Source organism: Tiliqua scincoides, chromosome 10, assembly GCF_035046505.1.
Source record: "Tiliqua scincoides isolate rTilSci1 chromosome 10, rTilSci1.hap2, whole genome shotgun sequence".
NCBI classification, from domain to species: Eukaryota; Metazoa; Chordata; class Lepidosauria; order Squamata; family Scincidae; genus Tiliqua; species Tiliqua scincoides.
Window position 1 is genome coordinate 24,256,628 of NC_089830.1, and position 17,520 is coordinate 24,274,147.

General features: G+C 48.4%; 1 protein-coding gene across 1 annotated transcript; it reads left to right on the top strand.

The window, feature by feature from the left end:
- The first annotated feature begins 1,281 nt into the window (after window positions 1-1,281).
- Window positions 1,282-16,393, top strand: LOC136661072 (very-long-chain 3-oxoacyl-CoA reductase-like). The gene is made up of 11 exons (XM_066638093.1): window positions 1,282-1,296; window positions 2,191-2,262; window positions 2,513-2,588; window positions 3,314-3,424; window positions 5,603-5,667; window positions 6,738-6,782; window positions 6,880-6,914; window positions 12,083-12,164; window positions 13,600-13,665; window positions 15,029-15,175; window positions 16,340-16,393. The coding sequence occupies exons 1-11, from the start codon at window positions 1,282-1,284 to the stop codon at window positions 16,391-16,393; spliced, it is 768 nt and encodes a 255-aa protein (XP_066494190.1).
- The last annotated feature ends 1,127 nt before the right edge of the window (window positions 16,394-17,520 follow it).

Consider the following 17,520-nt stretch of genomic DNA (forward strand, 5'->3'; position numbering starts at 1 on the left):
ACCGATTAACTTGGGCGGCCCATAGGAAGTCAGCTATCGCCACCTCACACCATCATTTTAAGGCGATTGCTCGGTTCCATTATGGTATCAGTAACCAGTTTGTGCCTGCTGCTCTTCAGATCTTTAGAGCTAAGATTGTGATCCAATTGTTATATGGCGTCCCCATATGGGCTGCGGAAGCCAATAGCACTCTGGACTGAGTTGCGGCCGTATTTTTTAGGAGGATTCTCGGAGTCCCAAATTCCATCTGGTTAGTAACGCTGGCTCTCGAGCTGGGAGTTCATCTCCCTTCAACTATAGCTTGGGCTTTAACATTTAAATTTTGGCTCCGTCTCCATCTGTCTCTTCCATCCGATTCCCTTCTTAATGACCTGATAAGAGACCCCTTTTTATCTAGCTGGTTTTATAAAATTGATTCCAAATTGAACTCCTTAGATCTTTCCTTGGAATATTTAGCGGACCTGGTTCTGGAAAACTTCTAGTGTGACTGAAAAGGCTGATTTGGCAGTGACAATTCCTTCCACACTGGGAGCAAGTGTGGTCTGTCCCTGGTCTGTCCCCCTGGCTATGGTCTTCCTTCTTTGCCTCTTTGCCTCAGTTTGTTGGCCAAGTGTCTCTTCAAACTGGGAGAGGCCATGCTGCACAGTCCAAGCGGGACGCTCAGAGGCCAAGGTTGAGGTCCAATCCTAAGGCCTGCAGATCCCTCTTGCAGATATCCTTGTATCGCAGCATGTGGTACATGGAAAATACATATGGAACATATGTATACATAGTGGGAATAAAAAGACTTTCAGCAAGTGTGGCATATTCTGCCCCCCGCCCCCCCGGTCCAATGCATACTTACCCAGGAGGAAAGTTGGGTAACAAATCCTGGCCTCTCTAGCAAGTCTTTGCAAGTGATGTTACATTGGAAATTCCTGCAGCCCCTGTTGAAATCTCCAGCATGGTTTTCAAAAGTCACCTAGGGATTGTTGCAGATTCCTGGCAACTCCAGCACCTTCCTAGAGGTTTAGCAACTCTGCAGGCACCTCCCTGAGATAGAAGAATAAAAGAGCCTGCTTGTGCTCCATCTCTCGTGAAGCTGTCTGATCAGGGACAGTGTATGCTGCTGAAAAAGAGAAGCAATGACTTCCAACAGCACGTTCTATCTCAACCTGGCACTGTCTATCCTCGGAATTATAACTGTTCTCTGTCTCCTTTGGCAAGCTGCTTGTGGCGTGGGACATCGGTTGAGGATTTATGTGCTGTCAAAAGAGTGGAAAGGGGTAGACCTGGCCAGCTATGGACCTTGGGCAGGTGAGTGCCTCTTTTGTGCCATCATCTCATGGGGAATGGAACAGAGGCTGAATCCTGTGCAGGTTCCCCGCAGCTCATTGATTAATAAGTTAGATTCATCTCTGAAGACCTTTAGATTGACTTAAAAAATGCATTCATTCAGTCATTTCTGCCCAATGTTGCATGTATGCAAGTGATCAAATGTGCATACCTGTGAGCTGGGCAGAAATGGGTTAATTGAGCAAGACATTTAAAAGAAATGACTTCTTAGAATACATGTTGCTATAAACCATGGCAGAGGGGAAGCCAAAAGCAGATCACCACTCTTGAGATGATGCCTGCTGAGACTCAGGAATGCATCCTCTCAAAACAAGGAGAGCCTGCCTTTTATCTTCCAAATGATGGTCTTGTTTGGATGGATATTGGTGCAGATTTAATTAATGGACTAAAAACTCTGACCCTCAATTGGCTCAGGAAATTGGATCCTGCACTTATTGGCACACGGTCTGGGTTTGCCTTGTTATCAAGTCCCTATTCTTGTTCTCACCCATTCTTCCATCTCCTCTGTCTGCGCATTCATCATGTTGTCCCAGCACTTATTCACTCAAACCCAACACTACTCCAACCCGATCCTGCAGCCTGGCTCCTTCACCAAATCTGTCTCCTGGGGTTTGTGTCCAGCTCTGACTGTATCCCCAGCACTCTTACTTTGCAGGGGTGGACATGTGCACCTGGGGTTCCACGGGTTGTATGTAATGCAGTTGGCACCTCTTCCTGCACTGAAATGACCTTCATGCAGAAGCCATTGTCACAAAGGGGTCCTCAGATGATGAACTTAGGAAGTTCTTTGGATTTCTGACAAGGATTGAACTTCTTGAGTGAAACTCTTCCGGGTGACATTCCTCTTGTTCATAGCTTGTCCTTTCTGCCTCCTTTGTAGTGGTAACCGGAGCCACGGCGGGGATTGGAAAAGCCTACGCGCATGAGGTGAGTGGACTATAATGTTTGAAAGGATCTTAGAAGGGTCCTCTTGGGCATGCTTAGGTTCATGTACGTTCAAGGTGTAAGCAAAGAGAAAGACACAAGTAATCCAGGAACCTTCCGACAGGAAAAGGAGCACAGCAGGCACTTTCACACTTGGTGATTGGCCTTTCCTAGCCCTTTGCAACTAGTCCTTTGCAGCTAGTCCTTTGCAGCTAACCCTTTGATCTCCTGACTCTCCTTCTTGGGCTTCCAGCTTGCCAAGAGGGGCCTCAACGTGGTTCTCATCAGCCGCTCCCTGGAAAAGCTGAAGCAGGTGGCTGCTGAAATTGGTAAGTGAGAAGCTGCACCTGGGAGGTGGAGGTTACTGGGCAAGCTGCTGGGTCCAGCTCTCAGAAATGGGACTCTTTCCAGACTCTGGGATCCTGAAAGAAAAGAATTAATTAAAGTAATTAAAGTAATTACTGACACAGAAAGTTGGAGCCATGTTGAAGGTTGTTTGTTTTATGATGATAGATTGATAAGTATGCTGTTCTTTTGCTATCTCGTTGTTTTTTGTTACAGGAAGAGTGTGCATTATAAGGGGGGAGGGCGGTAGTGGGGGATGGGGAGGGCAGACCAGCACTGGGAGGGGGCATAGACAGCGGCATAGGCTCCTGTTTGATCTTATCCCCCTTCCCAGGCCTGAAACACCGACATATGGCTCTTTGGACTTGAGCTATACTGGTGCAGATCCAAGTACTTCCATCGCGGCAGTGGCTGCTTACTTCAGGGCAAGGGAACAGGTGTCTCCTAACATCAGGGAGACCTCCAGCTGCCTCTCTTTCCATGCTGGATACAGTGGAGGCCGTACTGGTGCCACTGCATCTCGGCACAGAAAGTTAGTTAGGATTTGGCTGTTCTGCTTCAGAGACATAACCGGACAGGCTGTTCGGACCCCTGCAAGACTGGACACCTGCATGTGTCAGACAACTGCTCAGTGTTCCTAAGTCTGCCTGTTGGTCTAGTGACCTGTTCTGGCAAGGAGTTCCAGCATCTCTTTGCCTTCACTTCCCAGAGGAACAGCACAGCCGAAGCACCAGAGTCATCCAGATGGATTTCGCCGAGGGATCGGAAAGCTATGAGCCGATTCGAGATGCTCTGCAGGGCCTGGAGATTGGCATTCTGGGTATATGCACCTTTTCCTATTTATACTTTTTATTAAGCTTTTTAATCTTGCGTCATGTACACTATGGGAGCAATCCTAACAGCACAATAGGCCAGCACCAGTCCCAGCCCAGGAGGGTAGCACACGTTAGCGCCTTCTCGGGAGTCGGCTGGGCCGGTGCTGGGTTGCGTGCCAGCCCACGGAGGCTGCATCCTGCCTCCTCACCAACATGGGGAGGGAGGGTTGCATCAGCCAAGCTTGGCCAATGCCCAGGCCTGGGGAGGGCAGGAGGAGGCAGGAGGGAGGGGTTCTGAGGTGGTGGGAGGGCGGGTGGAGGGTGGGCAGGGAGCAGGAGGCAGGGCTGGGACCCAGCTGTTATGATGGATAACAACCCCGTTCCCTGGGCAGTGAGGAAGAGCTTGAAGCTGCTCCGTTCTCCTCAGACTTGTGCCACCTCCTGAGGTGGCATTCTCGGTATATGCACCTTTTCCTATTTATACTTTCTATTAAGTTTTTTAGTAAAGCAACATGCACTCTATGCGCACAATCCTAACAGCACAATAGGTGCTGAGGTGACACAAGTCACTGGGGCCTCACTGGGGCCGTGGTGGCTTACCTGGGAGTAAGGGGAAGAGTTTCCCCTTGCCTCCTGCTGAGCCACTTCTGACCCCAATCTTGGCTGGACTTGCCTGTTCCAGCGCAAGATAGGAGTGAGCTGTATGTCCAGCAAGCAGTGGAGAAATCACTGGAAGTCCCTCCCACAGAGAGTCAGAGAATATCAAAATGGGGAGAGGGTGTCAGGCCTTTGGCATCCAAGCCCTGAATTGTTGTGAGCCAGGATGTGGCAGGAGGGGCCTTGATGTCCAGGCCTCATATGAAATGTAAATTAAAGGAACAGCACCACTGTATGTGATTGGTAATCAGCTGCACCTGTTGCAGGTGCGAGCCATGTGAGCTGGGAGAAATGTGTGCTGAGTCACGTAGGCTATGGAGGAATGGTGCAATGCACCACTGGACAGCCAATCAGAGTGGGTCTCAAGACTGTCTTGTGACTATGAGGTCGCCCTACTCTGATTGGCTGGCCCCGGTATATATGGGGGCAAGAGCAGACTTCAGGTGTGGGTTGCTGTGGTGGAGTGTCTGTGTGTCGTGTTGCTGGTTTGTTCTGTGGCTGGGACTGTGCTTTATCGTGACTGTGACCTGCTGTATCCCTGACTTCTGGACCGTTTGACTGACTACTCTTCTGCCTGCTCCTTCACCAATACAATTCTGCAACAAACAAGCCTGTGGCTGCTTCTTTGGCTCTGTTTGGGATCGCCTGCTTCTTGTGCTCTTTCCCTACACTCCCATGCCACTCTGCTATCGGGAAAGCAAGGGCTATCCTCCCCTGGTGATCTGACAGAGGGTCCATTTTCTAAAGATGTCTCTAGTTTTTTCATTTGAACATGTTGTGGTTGCATCAGTCTGGTGGTGTTCTGCCAGATTCCCAGTCCAAGCTCTGCCTGGAGAACTATGCCCACTTTTAGCTAATTAGCTCCCCTTCTTTCCTCAAAAGTGACCCTGGTTCTGCCCTGCAGTACTGCTGAACCCTACCACCAGGGTAGCTTGCCTGTTTAACCTACAGAGGTCCTCCTTCCTGCCAGCAGCCTCCCGCCACTACAGCAGCCCCTTGGTCCTCAGCAGATCTTGGGCACAGCAGCCAAATACCAGTCTTAGTGTCTCCAGTAGTTTCTGCTCCAGCAGCTTCCAAAGTCCATTCACACATCAGTCCATCAGCAGTTCCAGCAGTCTATTAGCCATCAATTCCTCAGTCCATTTCTCCAGTCTGTCCTTCCTCAAGCTTCCCACCTTCTGCTACCCACACCAAACACTCCCTTCATCAGGTGCTTTTATGCCTGAGGGGTCTATTCCCTTCAAGTGGCTGCAGCTGTGCAGCACACTCTGCTGGGTGCCCAGGCCTTACCCTTAAAGGGGCCACTGCTGATACCACATCTACCTCCTGGCCAGATCTTCTGCGATTCCAATACAGGTGGCCTCTAATTTCAACCCACATTCCAGCCTGTTGTCTCGAAGTATGTGCCTGAGGTCTCTTTGTGCTCCTCTGCTTTGTTGCTGAGCGAAGGCGGAAGGGTGGTGGCTCTGACCCACTGGCCTTCTGTGTCTGTGTGACAACTCACCCTCTGCTCACTCTTTTTACAGTGAACAATGTTGGCATGAACGTTCCTCTGCCACTGCGTTTTCTAGACCTCCCTGACATTGACAAGGTGAGTTTGGTCTCAGCCAAAGACCGCCTGGCACCTCCCTGCCTGTCATCAGGTACCGCCATTTGTGCAATCTCCCCTGCACACAGTTGGTGGCTCAGTGCATTGTGACATGTTGGCTGCCATCCCTGGGTTGCAATCAGCTGAGCGTGTGAAGTAGAAAGTACAGTGCTCGTTTGTGGCTCCCCTGTCCACCACCCCATATTTCACAGGTCTCAAGCAGGCATGTAATGGGGCTCTTCTCAGGTTGAGTTGGAAAGTGCCCTTACATCCCCCCCCCCCAACACTGGGCCTTTTTAATCACTGACCCTGAGCTGCTGGGCTCCCCTTCCTAGAGCAAATATGGTGTGGAATTCTAACCTTCTTGGAAACAATGTTCAGAGAGGTTGCCATTCTGTTGCTGCAAATAGGGCCACACATTAAGGGCGCAATCCTAACCGGCACTCATGCCGACATAGGTGCCCTGGAGGGTCACAAACGTGCCGTAAAGCATGTTTGCGCCTCCGTGAGTGGGAGCTAGGTCAGCGCATCCAGATGTGCCAATGCGTGGAGGGAGAAACCTGACATAAGCGAGCACACTGACATAAGCGGCAAACGTAGGCATGGGGGTGTGAGGAGGGGGCGGGAGGGGCGTTATTGGGAGGGGGAGGGCGGTCCCGGGGGCGGGCACACGGGGTGCCAGGGGTGGGGCCTTCTTGTGCCTTTGTCTTGTTTTTGAAACTTCCCTCTCTTGCATGGAGGAGCCAGTAAACGCCGTGACCAAGGAAGTAGGTCTTTTTTAGGACACTATTTTGATTGAAAAGTGGAGCTTAACTAAAATAAATACATTTTAAAACAAACCTTGAATTCAAGTCTTCAAGTAGACTCAGGCTCTACTTCTGTCAAATTCAGACTGTGGCCGCTCTTTCTCTCCACCTTTTACTAGCTGAAGTGTCCTGTGACGCTCCAAAGGCTGTGGAGAGATGCCAAGGTGGTCTGGAAAGTCAAGGCCCCCTTGGTCTCTCATCAGCTGCCAGAAGCTTTGTGACAAGACAACAACCAAGACAGTCACACTTCTTTTCCTTCTCTTACAGTTTATACCTGACTTGGTGAACTGCAATATACTTTCAACATTGAAGGTGGGTGATGTATGGATGGAAACGGGACATGGAAGGGGAAGGTGCTTGGGCCCCGTTTCCCATCACTGACTGTGTGTCACTGCTCTTGTTTTCCTAGATGACACAGATCATCCTTCCTCAGATGGTTGCCAGGTAGGCGAGGAGGGAATCTGCACCCCTCAGAATCTGCCTGTACAGTATTCCAGAATGACACCTGTGAGGGCTTCTGCTTCCTCCAAGGAAACTGGATTTTGATTGGGGTTGTCAACAGTATAGGAAAAAAGTATCATGAGCAGATGTCAAAATAGTCAAAATAGTTTATTGTATTAGCTAAAAGCCATCACAATGAGATAAGATAAAATATATGGATCCAAGTATACATCAAAATAGAAACAACGATAAAATGATAAAATTAGGTCAAAATCAAGCACAAAGGCACCTACACCCATCATATTAAGGAATCTCCTTTACAATCTACCGCTATTTCCCCCAAGTAGTTGGCACGAATAGTTCTGGCAGCTTTGGCAAACAGCGCTAAGCTATAAGTGACCAATGGGTCACAATGGGAAAGTAACCAACACAATTTCATTTGTGTGTTCTCCCCTTGAAGGGTAGCCAAAATTGGCTCCAAAAATCTTACCCTAGGGTAGGGGTGCCCACACTTTTGGGTTCGAGAGCTACTTTGAAACCCAGCAAGGCCCAGAGATCTACCCTCCAGGGGGGCAACTTGGGGGGTGATGAGAAGTGGGGTGACTCCATGTGTGGGGCCACAGGGAGGGGTTGGGGAGCCCTCCGGGGGGGCAACTTGGGGGGTGATGAGAAGTGGGGTGACTCCATGTGTGGGCCAAGGGGAAGGGTTGGGGAGCCCTCCAGGGGGGCAACTTGGAGGGGTGATGGGAAGTAGGGGGACACCAGGTGTGGGGCCAGGGGGAGGGGTTGGGGAGCCCTCCAGGAGAGCAACTTGGGGGGTGATGGGAAGTGGGGGGACACCAGGTGTGGGGCCAGGAGAGCGGCTGGGGAGCCCTCCAGGGGGGCAACTTGGAGGGGTGATGGGAAGTGGGGGGACACCAGGTGTGGGGCCAGGGGGAGGGGTTGGGGAGCCCTCCAGGAGAGCAACTTGGGGGGGTGATGGGAAGTGGGGGGACACCAGGTGTGGGGCCAGGAGAGCGGCTGGGGAGCCCTCCAGGGGGTCAACTTGGAGGGGTGATGGGAAGTGGGGGGACACCAGGTGTGGGGCCAGGGGGAGGGGTTGGGGAGCCCTCCAGGAGAGCAACTTGGGGGGGTGATGGGAAGTGGGGGGACACCAGGTGTGGGGCCAGGGGAGCGGCTGGGGAGCCCACCAGGAGGGCAACGGAGGCAGCCCCACACCCTCTTCCCCACCCGCCCTCCCTCTGCCCCAAGGTGCCTGCTCAGCTCACCCTCTGGGAGCAGGAAAAGTTCTCCGAGGGCGCCGCAGGGCCGATCCCAGCCTCGGGAGGAAGGCGGCGACATGAGGCAGCGCAGCCCAGCCGCGCCATGCTTCCTCCCAGGCTCCCCTTACCTGTCCCCAGGGAGGGGGTCTCGGCGGTGCCTCCGGCGGTGCTCGCCCTCCCGCCGGCCGCAGCCTCACAGCGCCTGGCTCCCGAGGCAGGGATGGCAGCGCCCGCGGGGGGCAGCAGCAGCAACCAGAGCGTCCCCGCCGGCCACGGGCTCCCGCATTTTTAAAATTTTAAACAATTTTAAGTTGTTTAAAAGACTTGCACAGAAAGGGGCAAGAAAGAGCCCTGGAGCTTCCCGATTGGCCCACCATGTTGAAAGGGGTGGAAAAGAGCCCTGGAGCTTCCTGATTGGCCTGCCATGTTGAAAGGGGCGGGAAAGAGCCCTGCAGCTTCCCAATTGGTCCACCATCACATCCGGGACACTCTGTGGCGCTGGGCCAATCAGGAAGCTCCAGGGCTCTTTCCCACCCCTTTCAACATGGCGGACGGGAGGCTCGGCGTGCAATCGACCGGATTTTGCTTGGCGATCGACCGGTCGATCGCGATCGACATCTTGCGCACGTCTGCCCTAGGGTTTTAATAAAGCTGGCAATGAAGCAGGTAATGTACAATATCCTCGATCTGTCCTGCTCCACAAATACAAAAGCTCAAATGCCTGGGAATGGACAAATATCTGCCATCTAGAACTGCCGTTGGCATGGTTTGGAAATGCAGTTCAGTAAACGCCTTTCTCAAAGAGGCAAAGGTAAGTGAATATAAATATTGCACTCTTGAGTGACTTGGTTTCAGGAAACGATACAGCTGAGAACAATTTGAAGATCTTACTATATCTAAGTCCTGATCATTATCCAGTTTGAACATCCATTCCCTCAGCACTTGTTTAATTTCAGAAAAGACAAAATTGTCAGTAGAAAGAGCTTTAGATTTTAAGAGCATTTGCACCAAAGTAGCCCAATCTCCTCTTCTCCACTGCTCAGCCAAACAGAGTTTAGGAAGACGATTTTCCGGCATGTTCAACACTCTTTTATAATAAGAAATTATGGCTACGGCAGCCCTGGCCTTTATAGATACCATACCTGTCTCCATTCTGAGAAATGCTGCCAGAGTAGATGGGGGAACTGCCAAAATGTGCCTCAAAAATTTATTTTGAACAACTTTGGGAATGTGTACATTGTTCTGCTTTATACCCCAGATCTCTATACCATATAACATTTGAGAAATTACTCTTCCCGAAAAACGTTTAAGCTGGAATTACCAAATTGCCTCCTCTGGAATGGAAAAATTTTAGTAAGGCATAGCTTGATTTTTGTGCTAATGTTTTAACATTTTGAAGTTGGGATTTCCAGCTATTTCTTTTGTCAAAGAATACACCCAAATATCTGAAGGCAGGAACTTGTTCAATCTTGCGATCACCCAAAGTCCAACTAAATTTAGGTGAACGCTTGCCAAAAACCACTATTTTAGATTTGGCGTAATTCACCCTCAATTGCTCCGAATCACTAAAATCTTGTAGCTTGTTTAAAATTCTCTTAAGCCCTTTCCTATTCAAAGATAATAAAACAATGTCGTCCGCATAAAGAAGGGTTGCAATCTTAAGGTTTCCAATTGAAGGGGGGAAATGATCTGCATGAGTTAGAAAGTTTACAATGTTGTTAATATAAAGGTTGAAAAGAAGTGGGGCCAACAAGCACCCTTGTCTAACACCTTTGGTAGAACAAATTTCCTCCGTCAATCTTCCATCTGCATTAATCCTTACCCTCAAGGTAGTATTAGTATATAATTCCTGCATTAAGAGCAGCAGCCTCCTATCAATATTAGTCCCAGCAAGCTTATCCCATAGACGATCCCTAGGGACTGTATCAAATGCAGAGGAAAAGTCTATAAATGCTGCAAATAGCCATTTGCTTGTATATTTACAAATTAAATGGTGAAGGACAAAGATTTGATTCACTGTACAATGGCCTTTCCTAAACCCAGCTTGTTCTTGATGTAAAATATCACTTTCCTCAACCCACTTTACCAGCTTCTGAAGGAGATAACGACAGTAGATCTTAGAACTAATGTCCAGTAAACTAATTGGGCGATAATTCTGGGGGTTAGAATTATCCCCTTTTTTGTAAACTGGAAAAATAATACTCTGCCTCCAGCCTTCCGGGAAAAGTCCTGCAGCATTAATGTAAGTAAATAATTTGGCAAGGAGAGGGGTCCACCATTCAATATTGGTCTTATACACCTTGGGAGGAATCATGTCCTCTCCAGGTGCTTTTCCTGTTGCTAGAGCATCTATAAGTTCACCTACTTCCTGTTCTGTGACTGGGGGCCATTCTGGTGTTAATGCCAAAAGCGACTGGCTATTGCTAACATCATTTTGCCTGGCATTGGCGTCACTATCAAATATATTACTAAAATATGAACACCATGTACCAGCAGCAATACAGTCATTCATTTTACAGCTAAGACCCAAATTGGGAGGTGAAATTAAAGACCAAAACTTTTTTCATTCTTTTCCACGACAGCCTTCCCCAATTCCTTCCACTGAGCTGACATATGTGCACTCATTTTTTGTTTCAGAAGTTCCTTATAAGTTGAACGACATTGGGTCGAAGCATCTAAATCTGAAACTAGCCGAGTTTGTCTTGTCTTCCTAATCAATCGAGTCAGACGTTTTTTGGCCAATCTACATTCCTTATCAAACCAGCTACCCCGGTAGGGGGCAGAACCAGGTTCCCGTGTCTTCTGAACTAATAAAGGCCTTAACATTGAAGTAATATAGTTAAGGCTTTCTATAGGATCCATGTCTCCTTTAACAACGTCCCTATGCAAAACCACAAGATTAGGACTGTTTAATAATTCCCGGATTGATAAATCCATAGTGGGGGACCATTTCAATGGTTTCCCCACAACAATAGTCCTCTCAGCCCAATCAGTGGAAATAGAAGGCAGCTGAGGGATTTCTGTCGATATAGAGAGATATACAGGTAATGATCACTATCAGGACGATCTAAGATGTCATAGTTCAGCTTAAAAGATAATAACCTGCTAATTGGGTAAGAGGCATTACCTGCTAATTGGGTAAGATAATTACCCCTGCTAATTGGGTAAGTGGCACTTTTTCAAGTGGGTGCTCCTTTTTTAGCAGGGGGAGAGTAACTGGCCCACCTCACCCCAGCACTGTCTGTTCTAGTGGCTGTCTGCTGGTATTCTTTTGCATCTTTTTAGATTGTGAGCCCTTTTGGGACAGGGAGCCATTTAGTTATTTGATTTTTCTTTGTAAACCGCTTTGTGAACTTTTAGTTGAAAAGCGGTATATAAATACTGTTAATAATAAAATAATAATAATAAAATGGTGGAACAAAAAATATAATCAATGACACTTGCTGCCCTACTGTTTTTTAAGTAAGTGAAATAACCCTTTGAGTTATCCAAAAAACTGCCATGAAAGCAAGTTAACTGAAAAGATGACATTAACCCAACTAACCTGCTACCTTGTGTATTAGCCACCTTATCTAAGGAGGAGTGATCAGATAAAAAGACTTCATTATGAAGCACAGAGATGGTTCTGGTCCCTGGCACATTGAACCCAAAATGGTTGGTTGGCCACATCACATAACTTAGAAGCACTGATGTAACGTACTTAGCTAGAAATAGACATTTGCTTGTCTCCATTTGCTCTTTTCCAGTCCTTGGGGTCACAGTCTTTCTGGTGCCACAAGGGCTTTTTGATTGCTGTAAAGGCATCCCTGCCTGTTGCCTCTGGAATATTTTGGAGAATCTTGGTTTGCATTGGATTCCTTAGGGAAGGGCAGATATTGCTGTAACTCACCAGATTGACTCTCTCTGTAGGAAGAAGGGGATTATCATAAACATGTCTTCGATATTTGCCCGTCGTCCTATCCCCCTGCAACAGATATATTCTGCATCCAAGGTGAGTAGCATGTACACCTCTGTAACCCTATATCTTCAGGTTCAGGCTGTCAATAGGACATATTTTTCTGGTGCAGTTCTGTGGCCTGCTGAAGGGAAAGGTGTCAGCTCCCAGTCAGTTGAGTGATAGTAATATTACTTCCAGGGGGTTTCTTCTGTCTTTTTCCCACCATGCCTGCAGCTTCTCTGGATGGGAAAGAGGTGGCTTGGGTTGGAGGGGCAGTTGACTGGTTGTGCACGAAAAACTTGCTGGTGTGTTCCTAGCTTAAGCAGAAAAAGAGTAAGAACTACAGGAATGAGTGCATTTCTACGGGGCTACACCTGCCATATGAAAGGCTGCTCAGGTGTGCCCTGTTTTGAGATGCCCTCCTGCAAGCTGAAGAACTCAAAGGGCTTGAACACAGGATGATACAAGATAGGAGGAGCCATTGACTGAGCTTTTTCTTCTTCTGTTAAGACGACTGGTGATTTTCTTGTTGTGGCTGATCTTTCCGGATCCTTCCCTTCCCAATGGATGGGGAAGATGTCACACACAGGGTGAGAGAGGACTCCAGTGGCGTAGCTAAGGATCATGTAGCCCAGTGCTGAACTCAGAATGCCCTGGTTGTGACGTCACACTTGGCCTTTTAAAAAGGGTGAAAATGGGGGGAAATCTGCCTCCTCCCCCAGCAGCTCGCTGCCCACTTGCACTGCTGCCTCCCCCCCCCCAGGCTCCCCCTATATCAACAACTAATTGGTTCACTGCTGTATCATAGGAACACGTAATTGGCTTTCAGAATGAACAGTCTCAATGGTCAGTTTTGAATTAACCAAACATAGTTTTTGTTACATAATGCAGTTGTATTTTTATTTTTGTTATTTGGCTGTAACTTTTGATATAATAGAGATATTTTGATGCTGTTTGTTTCATTGTATTCTGCATTAAATTCCACATTGAATGGTGTATAACATGATGGTGTTATAAAACCAAAGTTTTAACTATTTTGGTCACTAGTGTTCAGCTCAGATTGCTGCCCTCCCTTATGCTTGTGGCCCACTACAATTACTACCCCCTGCACCCCTTAGCGACACTACTGGAGGACCCAGAATGGGTCCTCTTGCTTGTCAGAATGACTCCAAGTCCCTCCTGCTTTTCACACGGAAGCCTTCAAGGACAGTAGGACAGGCATACAATGATTGTGTCTAACATAGGATTGTGTGTTGATGTGTCACCAATACATCCTTTCAGCATGGAAAGTGCTATAAATCCATTCTTTTCTTTCCTGCTACCACTGTGTGTCCTTCATGACCTTCAAATAATCTACTTTTCACATAAGTGGAACATGCAGCTTGATTGTGCCCTTGTCAATTGAGACCTTCTTTTGAAGAGGTTGCTACACCTTGAATGCTCACAGAGGTATTTTCACCCTCAGACTCTGACTTTTCTGCCCTTTCAGGTATTTATAGATGTCTTCTCCCGAGCATTGGACGGAGAATACCGCTCCAAAGGCATCATTGTGCAGGTACTGTTGATTGAGCCTCCTGTTCTTATCCCAAGCAATCAAAGGACAATCGGACTTGTGGCAGACCACTCAACAGGACAAAATTCTGCTGGACAGCCGCCCCTCCCCTGCCTCGGGGGAGAAGGGGAGCACTCCCTCGCCCAGCCAGCCGGGGCCTGCCTTGGCGGGCAGGGCACCTGGCTGTGACATCGGGAGCCCCCAGCTGGACCTCCCAACATCGTCTGCAGAGTTACAGGACCCAGGTGGGCAGGGTCAGCCCACCCCCCAAAGGCAGAGACCAGGGCAGAGGCAGCAGCCTTCCCAGCCATCTCAGGAACAACCCTGGCAGCTCCAGGTGAGAGGAGGTGGGAGGGAACCAGAGAGAGGAAGGGGAGGAGTGCTGGTCATCCCAGGGGAGGGCAGTCCCAGAGACAGGCCCTTTCTGTACCATCCCTGTGAGGGAAAGGGAGGGGCCAAAGCGGGGGTCTGCCCTACATAAACCTGGAGGCCAGGGATGACAAGGCAGTTGGGAGTTAGAAGAGCAGGCAGGAGGATCTGCTGCTAGCAGCCCCTGCTCCTGACTGACAAATGCTGCCAACCCAAAGAGGGGGAACCGGGTGACACAACCCCCCCTCTTCTTCTGGTGAACTGTTCTGAGGCCTCCACAAGGGGGTCCCCCTCGGAAAGGCCAGGTGGGCCCTCCCCTCCCCCCACAGGGAGACCTCACACCCTCCATGGCCCAGCTGACTCCTGAGGAGTTGCAAATTTACTAAGGGCATGTTTGCAACCCTCCTGGCCTGGTGCAAGTCCACGCTGGCCCAAGGTGCAATCAGGATTGCGCCCTTAGTTAACCAACTTTAGTATCCAGGGGCAGGACCAAGGAGAGGAGGAAGCAAGCTTGCTTTAATTACTTGTTCCCTTCCATTGTTTCATATTATTTTGTGATAGTGTTGTTTTATTATAAACAGGAAAAATGAAAATAATAATGAAAGGAAGACAACAATTAATCCCCCCCCCACACACACACACACATAGGAACTGCCTAATTAAGAGGCAGCCCATCACTAATTCCCCAGTGATTCTGAACTGGAAGCAACAAAAGGGACAGAATTGGCAAAGAGGTTCCAATGGTAGAGTAACTTCTAAAAACCTGGATTGGCATTTTGCCAGTCCATACACATTTATTGGCAGTCAGAATATGAAGCCTCCAGATTGTCAAGGTCTGGGAAAAAAGTACTTGAAGCCTAGACCTCCAGCCTAGAACCTTCTGCCAACTGAACATCAGGCTGCAGTTCCCAGCCCCTGACCTGAGGAATCTTAAGTTGGAGAAGACAAGAATGGATTCAGACATGGTCACTCACTCTAATGCTCCTTCCTTCTGCAGAGTGTGCTGCCCAGTTTTGTTGACTCCAATATGACTAGCGAGATTGTAAGATTTATGAAGATACCGGCAGATGTGTTTGCACACAAGGCATTGGATACTGTGGGGCTCACCAACAGAACCTCGGGCACACTTAAGCACAGCATTACGGTGAGTTCAGTGTGTGAGTTGCTAGGTGGATTAATGGATAGTGGCAAGCCCTTGTTTGCTTTTTATCCTCTATACAAAAATGTGAAGCACCAACATATTCTTGGTCTGCCTCTGGGGCAAAGTCCAAACGTTATTTAGTTGTGGGTAGTTTATTTCCCACCTCCACTTGTTTTTCATGTTACAAAATGCAATCGGAGAGTCTGCAGTTCGCCTCAGTAGGTGAGATATGGGGCTTGCAGAACGATTACCAGTTTGTGTGCCATTAATGCAGTAGTAGCTCTGCTGATTCTCAGGCATACATTAGAGGGGAGCAGAAGCCGGTGAGCACATGAAGGCGAGTTCCTCCTATCAGTCTACCCAAGGCAGCTATCTCAGTTGGCCTCATGGATGGGCCGGCCCTGCTGATATTAGTTGGTTTCCTCTCCGAGGGCCTTGGGAACTGCAGCTTGTGAGGATGCTGAGAATTCTGTAACAGAGAATTTGGGGCATCTGTGCCTCTGGCCTCCTCCCAGAACCAAGCGTTTCCTGGGGGGGAGGGAATAAATTTGAAGCCAGTTCTGGCTAATAAGGCTGCGGCCTCATTACATCCCCCAAACTCTACTCCTTAGTCGCCTTGGGTGCCCCCCAGGGAGAAAGGCAGATTGCAACTCCAATAAATAAATAATAATAAATACTCCTCTTGCTCAGAGAAAAGCCTCACTCAGCCTTGCTCAGCATTTTCCTTCTTTTCGTTTGCCTTTCAGTATCTCGTGGGACGGACATTAATTCCCCAGTGGTTGCAGTTTTCATCCATCGGGGATGTTTTAAATTTAATCTTGTTCAAGAGACTGCTAAAGCAGGACTAGCCTTCCTTTCTGGAGATCCACGAGGGGATGGGTCATGGCCCAGTGTCCCAGCCCTAAAGCTTTGTTTGGGTCTTGTTCTCCTGCACACTTATGTTGATGAGCAGTTTCCCACCAAGTTTCAATTGCAAATTTGGCAAGCTGCTTCCCCCCCCTCCCGCTTTTTTGGGAAAGGGTGAGAACCATCAAAGCGAAACAACTGAAAGCTGGTTGAAACTGATTTTTCTCCTGGTGCTCATTTTTCGCTGGTTTTGTTAAGTTGCTAAATGATGATTGCCCATCCGGAAAAACTGTACACTGTAACACGCCCTGTCTGTGCCAGGCAGAGGCTTGGTTTTTAGCTCTGCTGCCACGACTGCCTCTCGTTTTCAGCTGAATCTTTTTTTCTTTACTTTATTGATGAATAACAAAATAAAAAAGATACTATCATAAAATGCAATAGTATATATGTATTTTTTAAAAAAACCTATAAAGGAATAAGGGGGAGAAAAAAGGAAAGATATAATGCCCCAGGAAGCATTTGCATAACACCAGAATCAGGGGACATCCACGAAAGTTGGGAGAGTTAGGACAGACAGAAGAATATATTTCTTTACCCAGTGTGTAATTAGTTTGTGGAACTCCTTGCCACAGGATGTAGTGATGGCATCTTGCCTGGATGCCTTTAAGAGGGGATTGGAGGAATTTCTGCAGGAAAAGTTCATTACTGGTTACAAGTCATGGTAGGTATGTGCAAGCTCTTGGCTTTAGAGGTAGACTGCCTCTGATTGCCAGATGCAGGGGAGGGCACCAGGACGCAGGTTGTGTCTGTTGTCTTGTGTACTCCCTGGGGCATTTGATGGGCCACTGTGGGATACAGGAAGCTGGACTAGATGGGCCCTTGGCCTGATCCAGTGGCGCTCTTCTTATGTTCTTATAATAAGGAAGGACAAAAATGCCACATATATCCTTATACAGGCGTGCACTGTTTAACAACCATTTGCTTAATGACAAACCTCATAAATGACAGTGGTCAAAGCACAATAAATATGCTCTTAATGAGGCAATTGCATCTCTCATAGCCTGCGGCAGAGTGACTGTTTACACAACTGAGAGGCTCTTAATTCAAAGAAGAGGCAATCTATCTCCGGTAGCCTGTGCAGCCAGTTAGTGTCTAGCACGGAGTGTCTGTTTACACCACAAAGGCAATAGTTTGGACTGTGTGTTCACTTAATGACCTTATCACATAACAACCAATTTGGACCCAATTGGAAGCAGCCCAAGGCCTAGCGTCTAGAATGAGGCTAAGGACAGTGAGGGACTCTGCTGCTGCTGCAAGTGTCACTTTCCAGGAAGGCCAGGAAGTGGCAGGCGAAGAACGCACTGGTGTAGCTAAGGGGGTGCAGGGGGTAGCAATTGCACCAGGCAACAAGTTTTAGCCTGTGCACCCAGTTAGTATCTGGCAGGGGTGTCTGTTTACACCACAAAGGCAATAGATTGGACCGAATGTTCACTGAATGACCT